The 22,602-nt window shown below is 40.8% G+C and overlaps 1 protein-coding gene across 1 annotated transcript in view; it reads left to right on the top strand.

The window, feature by feature from the left end:
• Positions 1-6,566: 6,566 nt before the first annotated feature.
• SPRED1 (sprouty related EVH1 domain containing 1) overlaps positions 6,567-22,602 on the top strand; it is a 61,987-nt gene continuing 45,951 nt past the window's right edge. Inside the window, exon 1 of the mRNA XM_058807385.1 lies at positions 6,567-6,970. Within this exon, the coding sequence (XP_058663368.1) occupies positions 6,942-6,970 (29 nt within the window). The 5' untranslated portion in view covers positions 6,567-6,941. The remainder of the gene's footprint in view (positions 6,971-22,602) is intronic.

Here is a 22,602-nt window from a genome sequence, read left to right as displayed (position 1 = left end):
TTGAGAGAGTTATATGCTTGCATATCTGAGGGACTCTTAAAAATAGAGTGAATATTTCCATTCTCATTTTTAGAAGTGAGAGAAATCAGGGCGGAATAAGAATTATCCTCCCATGGAAGTCAAGTGATGTAGGAACTTACTTCCTCATGACTGAACATATTAAATGGTAGTGCAAATGCTCCTTGTTCATTTTACTAAAAAAAACAGGTCTGCTTGAATCCCTGCAGTGGTAAGTTGAAACTTACCCATCTGTGCCCTGAAATTAATTAAAAGTCTGCATAAAACTGACCACAGCATCTCAGCTGAAATCTCTTCAACTACATTGCAAGTTCTTGCTCCATCACATCATACCCTGGAAATATTTTAAATGAATTTTTAAATGCCAAAGACTGCACAAAACAGGGTTGCAGGGCTGGGAGGAGAACCATGACTGCTGATCCTGTGTTCAGTGCATTAGGCCACAGTTTCCCCTAGATAGGGCATTTCTGCATATGGCACAGAAATGTGTCTCCTGTTTCTATTTCATATGGGCTGAAATGACTGCAATTAATCTGTCCGCAGCTGCTGGCCAGCAGGTACCACTGTAATTTCTGAATATATTTGGGGCTTTCCCTTTGGAGGATCCTGAGAACTGATTTTCTAGGTGACTATTGATCATAACAAGTCAAAAAGCAAAAGAAAAAGAAGAAACACATGAGAGCTTATATTAAATTAAGAACAATATTCTAAGTAAGACTTTAGCATGTTCTTCACAGAATAATTACTTCTTAGCATAACCATTTGTGAACAAAAGAGATTGCAGTGTACTTAAATAGTCAGTTTTCTTCCTTGGATTTACCCAAATTTTTGTACCAAGCCACACTTTAGGTTGGCACAACTCACCACTGCCTCCATAAAAAGCAGTTTTGCACTGTCACCATCTTCTTCCTCCCCTCTCCACGTTATCCATTCTCGTGTGAGCGTGTGTCTAGTCACATGGTTAGCTGGAAATACTGAAAGACTAATCAGGGTGGTTTTCCCACACTAGTTTTAATCTAAGTGATCATCCCAGTGAAGTACATTGCCCAACACACAAATATTTGGGCCACCTAAGGTACCACATAGGGAAGGGAACAGAGTAGGAGGAAGGTGAGGTTGATTGCTTCAGTAGCAATGCTGTCCTAACTGGCCTTACCTTAAAGCATGTAAAATATCACCAAAATCAAACATATACTAATCCCAAAGCACCCTGCAAGCATGCTCCAAAAGGACAGAATAAACTTCCCGAACAACTGATATCACAGACCACCACTGCAACTGCTGTGCACAAATCACATCTGCCACATCAACATCACAAGATGAGTTCCCCATCCTCCCACCTGGGTCTCCATCTTTCCAACACGAAGCAGTAATTTCTATCCAGATTGTTCTGGGTTACTGCAAATCATCAACTGGAATAATTTATGAAACCTTGATATTCTGATGAGTTAGATCCATTTCAAATACATTAGAATTGATAAGGATTTGATCCTAACATTGTATTGTATCTTGCTGGAAAACATTTTTGAGCCAGTAGCATCAGTAGAACAAATAAGTTTTTCACGCCACGTGCAGTAACAGGATTCCTGTTTAGAACTTAACAAAATCTGATTTTGCTGATATACTAATATAGATTTAATCAGCTAGGTTTAGCTAAATCCTTATTAAGACGTGTAATGACCACCCAGTGTTTTATCTCACACTAGGATTGTGAATGAAAGCTACTGCAGAAGAAATTCCCAAATGACCTCTAATAATTTTCTTCAAAATGGCAGAACATCCACCTGACCTTCATTTTTTTTTTTTTTTTGTAAATGTATCATTAGCATCTGTATACAAACATAAGCATCATGGTGTTTTGTGGAGGCAGATTTCAAAACTTTCATATTTAGGACTTAGAGCTATGAATTGGTCACTTAAGTTCTGCAATGACTGACTAATCTGGATTGCATTACTTAACTTCCACTGATCCTATTATGGATTTTAAGATGTGAATGCCATGCAGATCAGAATTATGCAACCTAACCTCCATAATACATCTAAATATAATTCTTCTGCCACAGACTCAGAGTCCTGCTACACTCCATGGCCACTCCTGACCACCTCTTTCATCAGAGGTGTCACACACGTGAAACTGTTTCAAGGAATGGTGAACCAGAAGACTGGGCCAAATGTTTATGCTTGCTACATGTTTTGCCCATGATGGTATTTGGTGAGTGATCTCTCTGCTGGACCTTATGGCAATGCACAAACCTTCAGTTATGTTTTCTCTCCCCAGTCCAGTTGCAGAGGGGAGTGACAGGGACACTCTGGTGGGTGCCTGGTGTCCAGCAAGGGTCAGTCCACTACACTTACACAGATTTCTTGTATGATATATGGCTTCCTAATAACAAGTATCACCTTCATTTTGGTTTAGCAGTAACAGTTGTCTCCCCAGTTCTCATTTCAAAAGTGCCACAGCTATGAAAATGTTACAGCAGAGCAATGGCATTGACATATAAATTAGTTTTTGTAAAGGGCGATTTAAGAGGTGTTTGATATAGCAAAACATCAAATGCAACATAAAAATAATGATTTTAACCTCACTTGCCGTTTTCTATACTGAGCATATCTTGTCTTTAGCTAAGGAGTCACCTCTGTACCCACACCAAAAAGTGAGTACATTTCAGCAGCTCTAGTGAATAGAGTAACAGAAGCTTTCCTTTTTAGAGGTAACTTTTCCAAGGCATAGAGAAGGCGGCCAAATTTCAACTCAGAAGACTTAAGTGGTCCAGATTCTAACAACACAAAACAGAAGCACAGAATTTACAAAGACAAGGCCCCAAAACATGTGGTGGTTGGAACAAAAAGTAGAAATTGTTTGAGGTGTCTGAATGGTGACATATATGCCTAATTTGCCTCTGCCTTGTTTGCACAGGTAGGACTCACATACTACAGAAACAAACCATTTGCATTGAAAACACTTGTTTACTTAATTCTGCTCAAAAGAATCGGACGTGGAAAGCCCTGAAACCAGCTGCTGCTCAGCAAAATAACACCAGTACTCCAGGACTGTGTTCTTCAAGCTTTCTGACCTGGACAGGAACACAAACAAACAGGATTTCAGAATCAAGACACAAATCAGAGCAGATTTTCTGTTCTCTTTAGGATACTCAGGTGAGGGGAGGGAAACTGCTTGCAAGACCTCTGCATGAGACTGCCTGCAGCAGTTGAAGGACCTACCAACATGTGAAGAAGCGGGTCCTTCTCCCCTCACTGCCTCCACACAGAAAAACAGAAGCCCAGGATGAGTCTCACATTTTTCAGTTGACAACTGAATACACATTTTAATCTTAACAAAGAAACTCATGAAAACTTTAAGAAGACAGAAATTATTTGAAATTATTTGTGGTATATTAAAAACCAGTTCATTTTATTGAATTGCTGCTATGAAAATAATTTTAGTATTAAATATATTTAAAGAATTAGCATAAAACGCACACACCTAGATTAATGATTTTGACAGCATTGTATCTCATTCTTCAGATGCAGTGAATAGAGCTAGACCACCATCTGACAAAATGAACTATTCTTAAGCTTCCCTGCACAAAATCATGTTAATTGATTTATCTTAATCAAAACAACAACTTACAGAATGTTAAATATTTCAACTTTAAAGCCAAAAGAAAATGAGAAATAAATTAGCAGGAAGTCACGTTATCTTGCCAGTCACAAGACAGGAAGTTCTCTGAAAGGATTCTTATTGCTAAGTAGAATATTATATTATACCCACAGCTAAGTTTTAAACACTTTTCATGTGAAGTGTAAAATTATATAAAAGTGGGTTTGTAAAGTATTTTTAGTATCTGGATGAAGTTGTGGCATGAATAACTTCCATTTTTGAATGTACTCTCCTGAAAAAAGAATAAAATTTACAAAACAATTGGAAATTTCCCCCCCGAAGCCTCCTGGATAAAGAAGCAAATTTTAATATTGCAGATTTGAGATGTGTGCTGCTTGAAACATGTTAGTGTCTTTATCAGAGAAAGTATGATAACAGTTCACTGTAATTGCACCATTAAGTTTATGGTAGAACCCTTTTATAGAAACATGGAATTTCAATTTCTAGGAACACTGCAACATAAAGTATCTAGAAATGCAACATGCCTTTCCTTGACTTCTAGGTAAGATAAAAACAGATTTTGTTTACAATGCTCTAAGTAACCAAAATAAATATCTGACTAAAACTATATGTTTAGTGAAAATGAAGTATTTCCTTAACAAATATGCTTCACAAATGCAATACTGCCCTGCTTCTGGGAATTCAAACAAATTATGCAAGTTTATAGTCTGGCCTTCAGTGATGTGAGGCACTCCAGATTCCCTTGAAATGGTGAGAAGTCCTCCCGATTTCCCATGTTCCTGTCTCTCTCTCTTGGGAAAAAGTCAAACCGGAGTGTGGGAATCAGACACATTATTATTGCCAGCGGAGCTTGCCCCATCTTTTTCAAACAGAAAGAGAGAGGAGGTCATTGCCACTCCTATAGTACCACCAGAGTAGGGGAAAAAATCTCAGCTACAGGAAAAAATGAAATGGGATCACAACTGACAGAGAAGGTTCTTAGAGAGCAGCTGTGAAAAAGTGAGGAAGAACACAGGAAGCCTGGGATAATGGAATGTGTATTGGGAAAGTCTTACAGCAGCAGCAGCAGCACTATGTTTTGGGTTCTCCATGAAGTTTGGACAATGAAATATATCAGTTGGCAAGCATGCATACAAAGACTAAGAAGGAAGAAATAAAAATCCAACCGACAGACAAAACCACAGTATAATCTTTTATTATAACTTAATTTACTTGATGGTCTGACTCATGATTTTTGAGTCCTCCGGGTTTGCAGCTCTGCTCCACTTTTTCATCAGATCAAGCGGCACATTTACAATGTAAGTTCCTGAAAAGGGATTTGGTTGCTGCTGCTTCTTGATTTCACTGCTTTACTTAAATCAACTACAAATGCTTCCATTCCAGCATGCATTTAGAAAAAGGGACGACTCGAACTTACACAAACCCTCCCGTGCCGTCACTGCCTCAGAACCGCAGTTACGGAAAAAATTACACAAGGGCCCGCTTTTCCAGGTCCCCGGAGAGCACACTGGCACAGCCTCGCACGGCACGGCCGGGGCGGCGCAGCCCGGGCTGCCGGCACCGCTCCCCCGGCTCGCCGGGGCAGCCGCTCCCCGCCAGCGGACCCGGGGGCTGAGGGCGGGCGCTCCGGGAGCAGCCATCGGCCAGGGGGTCCCGCTTCACCAAGTCCCCCGCGCTCTCCAGAGACGGCCGCACTTTCGGGCTACGTTCACTCCGGCTTTAAAAAGTAGTCAAAAAGTGGGAGCCCAGCCCGCAGGCGGAGACTCCGACGCTCAGCCGCGCCTGCCCCGAGCCCCCAGCCGCTGCAGGCGCCTGAGCCGGGCCCTTCGCCACCGGCGGCCCGCTTCGTCCCCCCACTCTCGGGAGGCCCTCCCCGGCCCGCGGCAGCTGCCCCGGGGGTCTGCGCGGCCCCGCTTCCAGCACGGACCGCCCGGCGCGCCGGGGCCGGCGGGGCCCGGGAGCTGCGGCCCCGCGCCCTCGGAGCAGGAAGGAGCGCGGCACCGGGCAGCCCGCGTATCCCTCCGCGGCGCCGTGCGTGCGTGTGCGGCGGCGGCGGCTCCCCGGGAAGCGCGTGAGGCAGCGCCAGGGGGAGGGAACTATTTTCAGGAAACTCGAGCGTCGGGCAGCGCCGGGCGCCGCGGGGAGGGCGGCGGCGCGAGCCCGTCCGGTGGCGGGCGCGGGTCAAGGGGATTACTTTCCTCCCCTCGCTCTTCCCTCCTCTCCCGCCTCCCTTTCCCCCGTGGTTATTTTGGATCAAGCTGTGGCGGCGGAAGGAGCCTGAAGTCAACGTTTCCGCCCAGTTTTCCTGTGAGGAGGAGGCGGGGGTGGCCGCGAGGAGCCGAGGCGGCGGCAGCGGCCGCTAATGGAGTTGTTGCCGGGGAGGAAGCGCCGCCACTGAACTTCCCCGCGGGCTTTCTCCCTCCTCTCCCCCTCATCCTGCAGCCGAGAGCTCCTCTCTCGCCCTGGGAGCTCTGCTCCCCCTCCCTCCCCGCGCCTCTCCTCACACAAACAGCCGTGACGCATCCTCGCTCTCCGCCGTCCCCCCCTTCCCACCCCCAGGCTGGTTTAAAACGCCTCCCTCCCCCCGTCGCCAGCCTTCTCCTTCGGGCCGGCGCGTCCTCCCTCCGCAGTGCTCGACGACGCTTTGGAGGGGGTGGGAGATCTTCGTCGAGCCTCTCTGCCCCCCTTTTCCCCATCCCTCCCCGCCTGCCCCGGCCTGTGGCGGCTCCGGTGTCTGGAGGAATTTCTGCCGCCGCCTGCCCCGGCCGTGCGCGGGAGGCGGGCGGGCAGGGAGGGAGGCGGCCGAGCAGCAGCAGGAGGAGGAGGAGGAGGAGAAGGAGGAGGAGGAGGAGGAGGAGGAGGAGGAGGAGGAGGGCGGCAGCAGCGAAGGCGGCTGCAGAGGGAGATGAGCTGCAGCGGGAGGACGGTGCGGTGCAGCTTTTTGCGGCGGGGAGCCCTCCCTTGTCTCCACAACTCTATCCCCCTCTAATTGGGAGCAGCTCGATATCAGAAGATCCGTGGGTTTTGCTTCTGTTTGCTTCACCATCACCACCATCATCATCGTCTCCAAAGACAGGGGAAATACGCTGCACCGCCGGACGTCAGGATTTCGGGTTTCCAGGATAAAGACCGCTCTCCTATTCCTTCCCCCCGCCCCTCTCCCTTACTCACCGCACGGCCCGTGCCCTGGCCGGGGGCGGCAGACCGGGGGTAACAATGGTGAAGTTTCTGGTGAGTTCTGGCTGCGCCCTGGCTGCGTCGGTGCTGCTCCGTGTGCCTGTCGGATCGTGGTGAGGAGAAAATGAGCGAAGAGACGGCGACTTCTAACGAGTAAGTGGCGGCGCTCCCCCTCCCCTCCGCCCCGGGATCGGAATGGGGATGGGGCTCGACGCGTCCCTTCGGCTCCGCGCCCCGCGGGGCCTTTGCCCGCGCACGTACGGGTGCTGTCCTCCCCCTGCGCGGACTGCGCATTTCTGCTCGCGTACATGGAAGCCCAGAAGCTCCCTCTTTGTGAAGGAGCTTGGTTTGGAAGGGCTGCGAGCCGCCGGCCGGAAAAGCTTGGTTTAGTTAAAGCCCGGCAGAAAACGGTGCAGGTAACGATGGTGTCTTGGAGGGGGAAGATGGGTCTGAAATGCCCAGAGAGGTGTCGGCACGTACTACCTCCGAAAAAATCGTGTTACTTGTAGATATTTCACATGGAAACTAGTGTGTGGGAGCTTCATCCTGCAGGAAACTGCTCCTGAATTTTAATTGGATGAGTCAGTCCGTGTAAATACAGCTTAAACCTACCCTAAAGCCCTTTTTTCCCTTTCTTTTCTTTTTTTTTTTTTTTTAATGAGCACTTGGGACTTTTTCCCCCTTCCCTTCCCCCCTCCCCACCCCCAGAGAGGAAAGGGATAGTTCAAGGATCTCTTAATATTTTTGCTGTGACTGGTTTGGAGGAAATTCAGAGGAGATTGTGTGTCTGTGCGGCTGTATTCCCTTGCATGTAATCAGTCTTTGAAATACATTTGGGTCGGAGGCGGTAAATGTTTGTCAGAAAACATCCGAGTTCTTTATGGCGTTGAAACAGGAATATAAAGTATTTTGAAACTTTTCTTGTGATCGGGAAGTTTAAAGTTGATTGCTGCGGTGTCCGAGCCGCAGCGTTACGATTTGCGAAGTCGGTGTTTGCTCGGTCTGATTTTATGAATGATGCGGTGACGGCCGCGGCCATGGCGGTGGGGAGGGAGCGCGGCGCCCATTGTATCTGTAGGTAGCGGTGAGCGGCCGGGGAGCAGCCGAGCTGACAGGCAGGGTGCGGACGGGGTTCCTCCGGCAGGAAAGATGGATTTCCCATTTCACTGCCGCCTTCCGAGCCAAGCCTGCGCACCTTCCCGTGCGCTCCCCGAACGCGGCGTTCGGGTCCCCGGGGAGCGGCGCGGGGGCCCCGCGGGGAGCGGAGCCCGGCGGGACTCGGGGCTCGGGCGCTGCCGCCCGCGGCGCTGAGCGGGCCGGGGGGAGCCGGGCCGGGGAGAGCCGCCGCGGCGCCCGCGGGGCCGGGAGCCGGGGCCGCCGCCATGTTTCCTTTTTTTTGTGAATCGCTCTCATTTGCATACCACAATCTCCATTCATAAAAAAAAAAAAAAAATTGCGAAAAAGAATTGCTGTCACCGCCGCTGACCTGCGGCGGAACCTGCCCTGCGGAGCGCACGAAGCGGCTGCTCCCGGGCTGAGGGCCGGCCTGCGGCCCGCGGCCGGCGGCGGAAGGTCTCCAGGACCTGCTGTATTAATATGTGCTGTTCGCTGCTTGTTGACACAGTTATGTGGGAAATATCAGCTCGGGGAGGTGCTGGGAGCACGTGATCAGCTCCATTCATAAAATACCTGGCTGTCCATTCACAGTGCAGTACAGTGTCTGCATTCAGCAGCCTCGCAGATCAGACCTGCATGGGAAGGGAGAGACAGCCAGGCCGGCAGGTTTATCGGAGAGGGCAGCAGGAAGAGGGCTTATGGCTGCGAGCATGGGAAGTCGCTGTAAAGGGAGATGTGGAGGGACGAGAAAGGCTTATTTTTATGGTTTATGTTTATCCTTTTCCTATAAAGGAGCATGAATTCATCAGTACCTTCTCGCTGTACCATCTTACATTTAAACTAGGAAGAGTTTTATTCATAAAATGTTGAAATATTTTCCCCTTCATGAATAGAGTCAAAAATAGAATACTGAAAATCAAATTCATTATTATGAATGCATTTTCGAGACAGGGTATTAATCCATTTGGAGTAATTTACATTTTATTGATACAGCCTTACATCTGCAAGAGATCAACATGGTGCAGAAAGAAGGCAGTCATACCTAATGAGGCATCTGAAAATGTTGCCTATTATAAAATACAGGTGACAGTGAAAACAGCTAAATTGATAGAAATCAACATTGCAATTTATTTTTCTGTCTGTTTACTCTGAGAATTTTACAGCAGATTAGCAATTGTAGTTTCTCCTTAACCTATGCTGTGGCTAAAGAGACCTCTGAAATATCAGAATACCAGGAATGCTTTTAATATGGCATAAATTGTTTAGAGGGCAATGTATTATCTTTGATTTTAAGTCTATTGAAATTTAAAAAAACCCACAGTGAAATTTACTGATGAAGGATCCCCAGAACAGGCAGTGTATTTTTCTGATGTAACTGTTTTGTGGTTGCCAGTGTTAAAATGGTGATGTTCATTGCTCATGAGTATGCTTTTTCATTATCTTAACAAATTACACTGAGATGATCCTTAATTATATATCCATGGAGTGGAGGAGGCTTGTTGTTAGTACAGCCTAAGAGAATATGTGGAATATTACTAATCTTTACTTAATACAAGGAAGGAAAGCTCATATACCATATTTGCTTTGAGTTTTTTCAATGGTGCTATAGGACTTAATGTGTTCTTATATAAATACCTTTACAAAGCACTATAAACTATGCTTTTTCTTAAAAAATACACAAGGGATTTTGTTGGTTTGCTTTTTTTTTTACTTCATGTGTTTAAATATTAGAAATAAAATAAGAAAAATGTTTCTCAGTTGCTTTGCTTTTTTTGACAGCATTTTTGGTGTGGCCAGAGTCATAATTTTTCTCTGGTTGCTTTTGCACATAGCACAAGTGTGTCACTTCAAATGGCTGGGAAATATGATTGAAATTCCAGATGAACTGTTAGTGAAAATAAGACAGATGTACAAATTGAAATTCATATATTAGGAGTTCACTGTGTTTAATTTTATCAGTAGAACTGATGGCATCAATGGCCTTGAGTTCATTAACAGACCTTTCGGCATGTAAGAGTAAATACGGGTACTTTGCAATGCATTTTGTGTCATTGTAGCTACCAGGAATATTCTGGTGATTGAGCATTAGTCTTTGTTTATAAAACTACATTTTACAAAGTTAGATATAAATATTTGTGGTGTCTGGAGTTTGACCTCAGTTAATAATAAATTCTCAGTGGTGGTGGGAAAGATTAATTAAGAAGCTACATTAAGGACTACTGGGTTTCTTCTCAATCATGAACATATGGAAGGCAGCCTTATAAAATTCTGATTACTACGGATGAGTCTTCATTGGTGATTTTTACATTGTTCTTGTAATGTTGTTATTGTATTTTTCAGTTAGGTATTAGTTAAATGAAAGTATTTCTATACTTCCAGATAATTTTATTCTTTTTCTTCCTCAGTGATGTTTTGCAATCAGGGTGGTCAGCATCAACACAATATATTCCCAAAGCCAATCAGTTTTTAAATGAAGGAATTAGAATTTTGAACTCATGGGTCAAATTGCTACTCATGCAACTGAATATAATAATGTTACAGGAGTCATGTCAGTGAGCACTATCCCAAATTTCTCTTTTGGTAGCAGGTTTTAATTGCTGTCTAGAAATGTGACTGAATTTCCATGTTAGGGAAAGCAGAATGGTTCCTGTGCTGTGTAGCCCTCATTCAGCAGGGGTGAATGATGACAGGCTTAAGATGGAGTCGTAGTTGCTGCAATCGAAAAGTAGCAGCACTGCTTTAGTGCCTTGTTTACTTTCCTCTCTATTGCAGGTGGCCGCTTTTATTTCAGGGAATGCTACTGCTCTCGAATCATATTTAGAGTTGCTTTTACATATTGTATTTTTTACAGATTCAGACTGTCACATGCTGATTGTTTTACCACATAAATATACTCATTTTCATAGATAATTTAATTAAAGAGCTTGTAAATTAAACACACTACATTCTAATGCTGTGTGCTTAACAACATCAGGTTATGGTGCTGTAAACATCCTCAAGTGCAGATTTGAAAAAGTAAAGGTGAACAAAATTTTTAAATAATGTATTTATTCATGTCTTCCTTTAATATATATGAAAATACTGTTTGTACTTCATTTGTACTTCAGACTTGTATTAAATTTGTCTTACAAGCCTAGATACTGAAAGCTGAATGTGAAATTGTATCACAGAAAGTAATGCCTATTAATTTGGGCTTATTACTTCTGGGAGGTTTTTAACACTTTTTGGCAGGCTAAATTTCTTTCTGCAGTTCAGGGCATATATAGACTCTGAAATTTTTCATCCCTTAATGAAAGGAATTTGTAAATAGAACTATTTTTTTTTTATTTTAAGGAAAGGATTTTCTAACCCAATTGATTATATTAAATCATTGCAATTCTGATATGCTTTCATTTGAGGGAAGGTTGCTTATGGAGTCCTTGGGAGGCTTTTCCAGTCTTATGAAATGTTTCTTGCTGTCTGTTTGGCTTTATATTGTATGACACTATTTTGAAGGTGAAACTGAATTTGCATGTTACATAATCTGAGAGTCAGTTGGGGGGATGGGTATTTTTACTTTTTTCTTTCAAAAAAAGGTTCACCCTAGCAACAGTCCTTGATTACTGTGATATTGCAGAAAAATGCTTTTGGATGTTTCAGTAACTGGAGCCAGCAATAATATTTGAATTCAAGAATGCCGAGTGTTTCCCTTTGTTCATTTAAAATGTAATGCTCTTGATATGTTAAAGTGGCTGTGAGGACATCAGTGTGATTTTTAAAAGTAAATATGTTTCTTGAAAGAATATATCCTGACAGGATCAGAAGTCACAGGATTAAAGCTGAGGGCAATCCTGGTACATTTGGGGGTAAATGCTGGCAATTTTGTTTCTTATTTACTCATTCTTGTGTATATCTGGAGAAATTTCGTGTATAGGTGATGATTTAATGGGGTTGTGACAAATACTAGAAATAAAAAATACTCTTCAGAGTATTAGCACAAGTTTAAAAAGGAGACAAAGGAAATAATTTTGTCTTTTTTGGTTTTTATTCCGCTGATTCCAAAAGAATGACTAGGATATGACATAGAGTGTATGTTGTCTTAAATGCTGTTGTTCAAATGTTAAATGCTTTCTCCCTTCTGCTCTTCTTCCTCAGTTAGAACATGTCCCACGTTACTCAGAAGAGTATGAAAGATGTCTGGAAGTTGCCATATTGTTCAGGATCCCGGTTTCTGTATGCTGCTTTAGGAAGGAAATGTCTTTCTCTTTTTCCTGTTCTAGTGTGCAACAACACTTCAGCAAGTAAATTTAAACTAGCACAGTTATTGAATGGCTAGAATTGATTGCAAACAGAAATTTCATGTTCCCTAAAAATATAAAGTTTGTTCTTCCCTTCTCCCTTGAAAATATTCATATCTCTTTCTGAAAGCGTTTTCCATTGTTTTGTATCTGTTTAATTTTGGGCAACTAATGTGCTACAGAGTTTCCAAATTAAAATTCAATAAGGTGTAAACACATTTGAAACTTTTTTTTTATGCTTTTTAATACTTTGTTAGGTGTGTCCCTTATCTTCAGCAGTGCTTATTTTTTGGTGAAAGGAAGAGGACTGAATGCTCTTGTGTACTGCCATCTATTTCTAGATTTAAGACAATAGCAATACATAATTCTGTTGTGCTTGGTTTTTTGTACTCTGTAAGTGAAGATTTTTTTTTTGTTAATGCTTAGACTATCCTCTAGTAAAATCTGTTGGCTGTCATTATTCCCTGTGGTTTTTCTCATTCATAAAGTGATAACATTATGTATATAGTAAAATATTTTATGGTGTGTCATACTAGCATAAACACAGTACCTCTCCTACCTGAAAGTTGTAATAAGAATCAATCTATAAGACTGCAGTGGTATTGAACAGCACTTACACTTGCATAAAGTAAGCAGACATTTTAAGTGCCTGTATTTTCTAATATTTTCAAGCTTATCTTTATAGTAATGTTCATGCTGGTATCTGTGATATCAATTTGTTTAAAAATATATACTAATTTGTCTATATTCATTGCTTTATTTTAATTTTGTCCTACATAGGAACAAGAAAAAGAAGAAAACCAAGCAACCTACAAGTCTTTAAATATGCTAAGGGACAAAAAATTTGCATTTAAGTGCTCTGAGTGCTAGAATTTGTTTATAAGTGTGGTTCTGATTAAATAACTATTCACTTGCTACACACAGGCCCTAACTCCTAATGCTCCACTTAAGGTGGGGAAAACAGATGATGATGATGATACTATTATTATTATTATTACTATTGTTAATTTTGTCCTAGTATAATGACAGTAAATTAATCTATCTGTGAAAGGAAATCACTCACAAGCATTTTTCTCTGTAAGAACTCAATGTCATATGACACTAAATAATTCAAACAGGGAAAACAGGCTGTAGAAACTTCCTCAGTTAGTGTGTTCCATTCTGCACTGCTGTGTGATACCAAACTTCCATTCAGAAGAAATGTTTTTCATGTGTACTCTATGCAAGAATTCACCAAATGTGTATAATTGAAACATCTAAACCATTTAAAAATTAGGTGATATGGCATCTGTTTCTTCTTCCCCCCTTCCATATGTATTCATACCACTGTTCATAATGTTTTAATTATGTAAGGAAGTCTAATTCTGTTAAAGCAAGTTTAACACTCGCCTGTTCAGAATGCCAGAAGGAATTCTGTGGCCCAAATGCTTGGCTTGAATGGTTTGGTGAGCCAGTTTTTGACAATAACTAGTGCTTACAGACATACAGTGACATAGAGTGGTTTGCAAGAGCAGGTGTCATTAAAGTCTACGGAAGAGTTGGGGTTTTTTGAGTTGTTTTTAAAAACCTCCAGAAAAACAGCAATAAGTGAATAGGCTTTCCCCATGATGATCTGATGACTGTTAACAATCACCCTTTTTCTTTGACTCCGGCTGGTTAGTTGAGATACTGAAGTTTGTCAAAGCAAAAATGAAACTGATTTATTTCAGCTTTAAGTAAAGTCGAATGTTGTCAACAAACGTACATACCAAAAAGAAGCATCAAAAATTTAATTAATGAAACAATTACTGAAATCTAGTGCCAAGTTTATTAAAAATTGTTACTGGGACTGACTGTCTTCCCTAAATAACTCCAGAATGGTAAGATGTAGCTGTCAGTGAGGATTCCTGCCAGGAGTTTTTATTCCTTCAGAAATTGTGCAGAACTGTATTGGTGAAGTGGTATAAACCTTGAGGGCAGAAGAGATTTCTCTCTCCTTAGCCTTTTTTGAAAGGATTAAGTAAGGTTAGTGAAAGGTGGGAGTACTGCGCCTGCTCGGATTTAGGAATTTTTATGTAGCTGCTTACAAACTTTTTAACCTTTCAGATATGCTAAAGTATTCTGAGCCCTGGGTATTCCTTCCTGTGCAAGGGGTGCTTATTCTGGATCTCAGTACAGCATGTCTTAATATGAGGCCAGTGGTTGAGGCTGATACATGTTGAACATTGAACAGGAATACATTTTTAAAAGGTGTAAAGAAGATAATTCAGGATTTAGAGATGAGATTTATACATTTAAAATGGGAAATCCTGAGGGGATTTTTAATCTGTGTATGGGGCTGACCTTATGTAACAAAGCTGTATGTCTGTAAGCACTAGTTATTGTTGATAATCACTGGTCTTTGCTTGCTTTAGGGCCAACAGTAATTTGGAAGTTTCATATAGCAGGATAGACTTCAGATAGGTATGTTTGTGCTCTCTTCAGGGGGCTGTTAACTATCTCATTACAAGTTCCACTTGTGATTCAAATGATACTGATCTGTGCTTCTGATGCAAAATAACTTTGGCATTGCTGTCTCTAATTTCAAAAGATTTTTAAGAAGAAATTGGTTGCTGGTACCAATTGTACATAATGAGCGTGACAAGGGAATGCAAAATTGTAAAATTCAATGTTTGAGAATTTTTGTGTTTGAGAACTGAGATTTTTTTGTGCAAATAAAATCCATGTGGCCAGGATGCATGAATTTTGATGATTTTGGTAATAAGACAGATACACAGTTGTAATTAGGTTGCCTGGGTTCTGCTCTCAAACCTTCAATATTAGGAAATGACCAATTCTCTTTTTTTTCAACTGCTTGTCTAATTTACTTCTCCTGTGCCAGGGAGGAATATTGTGTCTTCTGGTCATGCACAGGTGGTTCTGTGTAATTGAAGACTGCATCTTAGTAAGCATTAAAATTCTATTAATACTAATATTGAAAAATAAAGCAATATTCTGACAGATTTGTTAGGGTTTTTTTGTTTGATTTGTTTCTTGAGTTTGGTCTGATTTTAGTCTTTAATCTTCAGATTTCAACTATGTGGGCATTTCAAATGTTGATAATATCACTGTAATTGCATCCAGACTCGTAGCATGCTGTTTCTTACATTCTTTCTGCTAATGTGATTTTCTTAATCATTACCTGAAAGGCAGGGTTTTAGTGTTGGGGGTTTTTTCCCCCCAGTTCAGAGCCTCTCTCTAACTTTTTGAGAGGTTTATTTGAGGAATAATACATTTGCCTTGTTGAACGTTATTTTGGTTTGGTTCTTTAAGGCAGTAGTGGTGTCTGCTATGAGGAGTCATGCACACTCGATGCATGCATCTCAATGTGGCAAGTCACAGAGTGGCCGTGACGCTGTTATCAATGTATGGGCTTATTTGCTGTGGGGCCACCTAATGTAAGGGGTGCCATTAAGCCTGGGTTTTCTGTGGTGTCCCTCCTGTATCCTACAGGAATGGTGTCATAGTTCAGGCCTGTAAGCTCAAGGTACTTGGCACTCTCATTGACATGAAAGTGCCCGTTGCTTGTCATTTCCTAATGAGTAAAAAAAGGAGTAAGTATGTTTTCTATCTGGATCTTTTTTACTGTTTTCTGGAGGCATAGGGTGAGTGGGGAAACTTGTAGGTAAACTGTGTTCATAAGATCTTTTACTATGCTGTGCTTTGTGGTTCCCAAAGAAATTAGTGTGTGTAAATCAGGCCATTATTAATTACACAGTTGTTTTAATGCATTAAGACCCATAAGTGTCTTGACAGAATCTTTCTTCATCTTCTACTTCTTTCAGCCTCCAGAAAACTTTTTTAATGGATGTGTAACCACTGCTTGAGCAGTCTTGTGAAAATCTCTAGCACAGTACTTTCATGCTTTCTGTTTCTGTACTGAACGGGGCTAGCTTAAAATATCTTATATTGTCTTAGATGTATTCAACTTGACACATCCTCTAGAAGAGCCCCCATATGCACCTTAAAATGTACGTGCTTTGTTACTATGGTGATGCAGAAGAATCGTGCATGTTAACAACCCGGGTTAGGTAATGGAGGATTTGCAGAAATCAGTTAAGCATCTGCCTGGGACATGGCAAACTGAGTCTGTGACCATACCTGCACCCCAGCCTCTGAGCTGCAGGCAGGCTGAGGGAATCTTGTTGTGGGATTACCTGCTTCCCTGCTTTCAGGTTGTCTGAGGGGCAAAGATGACTTTTTGCTAATGGTTTTAGAAGGTGAGGTAGTCTTGCCTTATCAAATACTTTTAAGTACCTTCTATCGTATACTTAGGGTGTTCTGCGTAGTGTAAAGGAGATGCTTGGGCAAGTGTGTGTTTGTCACTGACACAAACCTCATTTTGCTTTTCCTCAAACTGGGCTGACGATGCATGAATTCACAAGCTTTCATTTCTCAGTCATGGCTGTCAGCAAATCCTGCCCAAGGAGGACACGTCCACATTAATTGCCCTGAAGCAGGGTAGAAAACATGAGCTCTTCTTCATCTGTTAGTTGAATTCTGGATGAAGAACTGGTCTATTCAAGGAAGCTATTCCAGAGCAGGTGAATTTAGAGTGCTGTACTTTAGTACAGTGTAATTTCCTGTGAAGGCCTTTTATTTTCCTTGTTCTGGAGTAAGTTGTGGTTAACTAATAGGGGGAAAACTAATAACCTTACTTGGCTAATTAGTGACGCTTTTTCAGGTTCTCTCTTCTTTCATTCTCTGCTGTACATTTTAAAAACTATGGGTTTTTTGCAATAATTATTTTGTTTATTTTATTTCTTTGTGGTTTTTGTTGTTTTTTGTTTGATTGTTTCATTACTGCTGAAAGTGATGTATCTTTTCCATGTTTTGAATGTGATGGTTTTGAAGGTGATGGTTTTGAAGTGTGTGGGTATCTCACCATCCTCATAGATTTTGGCTTGTTTTTAGTAGTTTTAGGAAGCATTTTTAGAGAATATTTCTCTATTAGTGTTCTCATGTAGATTATCCTGAAAAACTTCTCTGGAAAGTAAGCCACTGGTTAGTATCTCTTGGAGATGTTTCACTGGCCCATTAGCATCCTTACAGGTCTTAATACCAGGGTTTTACGCTTGAGCAATGCTAGCAAGAAGTTTGTCCTTTACCACTCTGGAACAATAAAAACATAACCCAAATAAAAACGTGTTTCTTTTGCTGTAGAAGGAGAGAATGCTTCCCACAAGCTACAAGTTCATCTTCTTTTCATCAGTGAAAGAAGACATTGCAAAAATATTGAAAATCAATGTTGAGTCACTTCTCTGCTACAGAAAATTCAACTTTTTTGATATTTGCCAACTAATTTTTCTGATGTAGAACTGCAGATGTATAGCTCCTTTTCAGAACAAAACCAAAATGTGTGCACTAGATTTGAGGAATAACGAGCAATAAGTTTACCCAGTCTTATTTCAGCTGGTTTTTAGGCCTGAGAGGCTCTTGGCAGATACAGGATTGGCTTTTCTACCATTTGGCAAATCTATGCTGCTTGAGCTTGAGCCCCTCAACTGAAGCTCAAGGATGAAGAGCTTTTAGTTAAAAATCCTCATGCTCCTTTCAGTATGAGCTTGGATCAACTTAGCATCCCAAATAAAGCATGATGATCCAAATATCTTCCATGTACTTCAGTAAAAGATCATTTCAGTAGAGAAGTTGTAAGAGAGAACTTCATTGTATTTCACATGGCAAAAGAGGAAGGATCAAGTGACACTTCTCAAGGACAAGAGCGATTTTGGTCAGCTTTTTTGAGATTGCTTCACAGTTTGTTTTAAAGGCAATTACAGTCAGGCAGTGCAGAAATTGTGGTATCCTACAGTAGAAATTAATTGCTTTCTTTTTTTTTTGTTTGTTTGTTTCTTCACTTATACCTCTGTATTTTACAGTGGAGAAAACATAACTGTCAGTTACTTGGTTAATGTCTGTGATCTAGGTGTATTTGCTGAGAGGATTTTTTTCAGTGTTGTTACTACTTAGCTTCCCTTATTTTGTCTAAAGAGTAAAACAGTACATTTGATTCCTGATGAATTCAGTCTTAATAATTGAAATTAAAGATGCTGTTCAATCTTTTTATCATTAACCAGAAAAATGTGGTTGTATCATGTTTTCAGTAGGATATAACTTCCATTAGCTTTATTTACATTGAGAAATGGGGTTCTCCAAAAGAGTGATCTTACTTTCCTCTGCAGTGGGCTCTTACTATAACTCAGCAAATGATTTTGTCAGGATGTATTCCTGTTTGTCTTTGGGATTTGTCCTTTGTCAATAACAATGCTGGACAAAAAGCAGGAAAATCTTTTGGTCTAACCTTTTCTTCATGCAATATTCCAGTAGATCACAAGAAGCTCAGACTAATAGTTCTCACAGTTGAAATAGCCAGCTACTATTTGTATTCTTTTCATTTCCCTGACAGTATGATCAGAAATTGCTGTAGCATCTGGCAGTGCAAGTAGGGAGGTTTATGTATTCCTTCTGTCTATCTATTTTTGAAGATTTGATTTTTTCCTAATGATAAACTTAGATTCATTAACCTTCAGTCTCTCAAGCTCCTTTATGTACCATTTTTTTCACAAAGGAAAATGTTGTGTGTGCTTTATTCATATAGATACTAGACTTGCACTGCAGTTTCTCAGTCTTGGCTAATACCAAGTGAGGTTCTAAGATCCACAGGAGTGAAGTTGAATTCAGTGGTAATCATATTTCTTGAGATTACACAAAATTATTTATCTATGGCTCTGAAGGGTCTCAAAGTTGTTGCTCCTTTGTAAAAATACACAGAAGAGGGTACTCACAAGCACATCTTCATAGTTGCATGGGTGTTTTTAAGAGATGTATGTAAATGCCCCAGCTCCCAAGCAGTATGAAGCAGTATGAAGATTTGTAATCATATATCTGATATGTGTTGTCAATGGCTTTGTTGTAAAGGCTTCTGATAGCCTGCATTATTTGAAATGCTTAACTCTTCAGGATACGTTTGAAGGTTTGGTTTGGGTTTTTTTCAGACCCCTTCTGATAGCCTGTGAAGTATTTCAGAATAAACTACAGTTGTTTATTTAACAGCCATTTAAAATAGAAATAAAAGAGAATTCCATTATTGCAGTGTTTAATCAACACTGACATATCCAGTTTCACTAAATATAAGAGTACTGGTGCTGTCATTTTGACACACAAAATAACTTTGTTTCTATGTAGTTAATAGTCCCCTCTTAAAGCAACTAAAGCAAATTTACAGTTGAAATCAGTTAATGAGAGAGAGTGGGAGTAGATTTATTTAAAATCTACTGAACTTAAATGCTCACTTGTTTGCTTTTTCATGGTAAAACAGATCTGTGGTTTGAAATGGTTTGGGGAAGTTGTGACAAGGCAGATGATGATTCAGGACTGTTGAAAGACTACAGAGGGGTCAGCTGCAGTTTCTCCTTTCTGGGAGATTGGTAATATCCCTTTGAAAATGTCTGAGAAACTCAATAGAAACATTGAAGATGTTCAGAGATCCCATTTATATCTGGACAGTATTCCAAGAGCATCACAATTGAATAATGATTAAGTAGTGTATTTTGTTATTTTAACAACTTAATGCTGCTTTACTGAAGATTATCATGCTTTACATAAAAACATAAGAATTTCCATATAGGTTCTGGCAAAAATTTTTGTTGACATCCTTTCTCTATCTTTTCCATTTGCTGTGAAACTTGGTTAAGTTCCAAATGCATCTATTTCCTCATCAGAAGGTTTGAGCTGAAATATATTATTTCTTTCTGGATTGTTTGGTGGGAAACTTTACCATGTGGTTGTTTGGTAGAGCTTCATTTGACCTTAGGAGAAAGTTAGATTTGGGTGGTTTATCTGCTCTTAATTGAAGTGCTGTGTTTTCAGGCATTTAGAAGTTATTGAAATTGCTATGCCAGCTTATGCAGTTTTAATCTTTTGATGTAACTGGCTGTTCGTGCTTGATGGTAGAACTTGAAATTAGTCTTATCTATATGAAGTATTTCAGTGTCTGTGTACTGCATGGGTATTTCTTTTCTTGAAACCATTTGTCCCACAAGAACCAAGTGAATAAGGTGATGAGAGAAAATGGTAAGCATGATGTTCTAGGGAAGAACTTAGCAGTTCAGTTTTGTTAGGAAATGCATTGAATTAATGGTCATGTCAGTGTCAAGTGCCTTCTTTCTGATGTGAAGGTGTTGTTTTAGCAGATAGAGAAGGGGGCTGGAAGGTGCTGGTGCTCTTGGGGCGAGATTGCCTGTGCTGCTTTCCTCCAGTCTCTGGTCAGTCAAGGTTCATTCATTAATACTTGGAAACTGGATGGGTTTCTTGTTTGTTTGTTTTGTTGGGTTTTTGTTGTTGGGTTTTGTGTGTGGTTTTTGGTTGTTTGGGGTTTTTTTAAGATCCTAGTTTATGCTAGATACAATTGAGGCACAAACAAAGGATTTTTTGATTAAAAGTTAGGTACTTCAAAATTTGCCTGTGTATTCCACTTAAATGTATGTCTGTCATTTTTGTACACAAAACAAAATATGCTTAATGGAAATCAATTTAATTCAAGGAAATTCTAACTGGTTTTCTGGGCCAAGGTGATACTGACTGCAAATGTGAATTCATAGGGGTTTGAGAGAGCTGCTGAGTGTTTTAAATTACATTTTTTGTGTTGTTGAACTAGAGTTAACAACAGGTCTGGTGTTGCATGCAAGACTTCCTCAACTGTAAAATCTTTTTTCAAGGGTGGTTTATCTGTTAGATAAACCATTAGAGAGATGAAAGTATGAAAATAAGGGAAGGATCACGGAAGGGCAAAAGTAAAGCTGCTGTAAGGTCTACCAGTGTCTACAAAATATAGTCATTTCTTTCCCCTAATTAGAACTGGATCTTCTGCCAAGACAGGTCTGCTGTTCCAGCTGGGGCTTGCAGTAGGTGGTATATACCATTCTTCTAATTCTCAATGGCATTGATGGAACCTGAAGCTACTTTTCTTTGCTCCTGACTATGCTTGTTAGAGGTTGACATGAAAGGTAATAGAGACAGTAAGACAATGCTGAAAGAAAAAAAAAATAAAGACTGACAAGGAGAGAAATCTGGGCCCTAGTTTTAGGTATGCATCTAGAAATCAGGCAAACTGCTAGCATTAAATTTCTAAAATTATTTCAGATGCCTGTGCTGCTATTTGAGAACTCTTCTTGTAGCAGATTTTTAAGGTTTTTCATTGAAGTATATAGTACAGTGAGCATTAGAGTCCTTTATTAAGGCTGCTTCTCATTTTGAATTACTGCCCTGCTGCCCAGTGCATTGAGTTCTGGAAAAATACCTAGTAAACTCCACAGCCTAATTGATGTTCTGTTTGGCAGTGTTGGAAGCTATAGATAGTTTGTCTAAGAATTGCTTCCAGTCCTACCAGTGGTATCCATGGCACTAGTAAGAAAGCATTTTTAGGCAATTTTTATTGGCTTCACTTGTTAGCTTTCTTGCTACTCTAAAAGAATGCCCAAACACTATTCTGAAACTTTAAAGAAAATGCAAAGAGAAGTTTAAATGTCTCTGTGGGCTATACAGCTGCCACTTTTTATATGAAGAATGACAGGCTTCACCAGAATGTCTGGCTCTTAAAGCAGGAGACCATGATGCTGAAACACATTAGAGCAATGTTATTTATATTCTGCCAAAAGCAATTATCTTGCAAGACTTATAAATATGTGTTAGCTTTTATGTGTGTGATAAACTCTACAGACTTCCAGAGAGATCTGTAGGTCTACTCAGAGTGATATATTTAAATTTTTGCAGGACTGAAGCCCAAGTGTTTGCATGAAAAGATGTTTCTAGTTGCAGGCATATGCTGATTATTCAGTAGTGTGGCAGGAGTGTTTGGGATTGGTCTGCTATGATTAGGATTGTTAGTATGTCGAGCTAAAGACTTTTATATTTAATAGTATTTGATAAGAGTTGTTTAAAGAAACCTGTCTGGATCCACTGGTATTTCTTTTCAGCAACAATTTCTAAGCTCCCAAGGGCTCTTATCTATCCAAGTGCCCCTATTTTTAATTTCTGTGAATCCTGTACTTTTTTTTTTCTCCATAAAGATGTGTTCCTCCTTAGAAGTACCTTCAGTTAGCTACTTCAGGCCCTAAAACTGGCTTTGTTCTGTGCTTTTTGTCACCCTGTGACAGAAAATGAGCTCCACTGTTTGAGAGGAAAGGCCTGTACTTTGGATCTTGGCTACCAAATAGAGCAGCTTTTCTGTTCACCCCACAGCTGTTGTTAATGTTTCATTCTGCAACTGCTAGAGGATGGGCAAGTAACCATCCTCATACGAGACAAAAATATAACTCCATTAGTCAGCTGGCGTGGGTTGTTGAAGCAAAAATGCAGGCAGTATTTTCTCCTGAT

This window comes from Ammospiza caudacuta, chromosome 6 (genome assembly GCF_027887145.1).
Source record: "Ammospiza caudacuta isolate bAmmCau1 chromosome 6, bAmmCau1.pri, whole genome shotgun sequence".
NCBI lineage: Eukaryota > Metazoa > Chordata > Aves > Passeriformes > Passerellidae > Ammospiza > Ammospiza caudacuta.
This window is presented reverse-complemented; position numbering and strand designations above follow the sequence as displayed.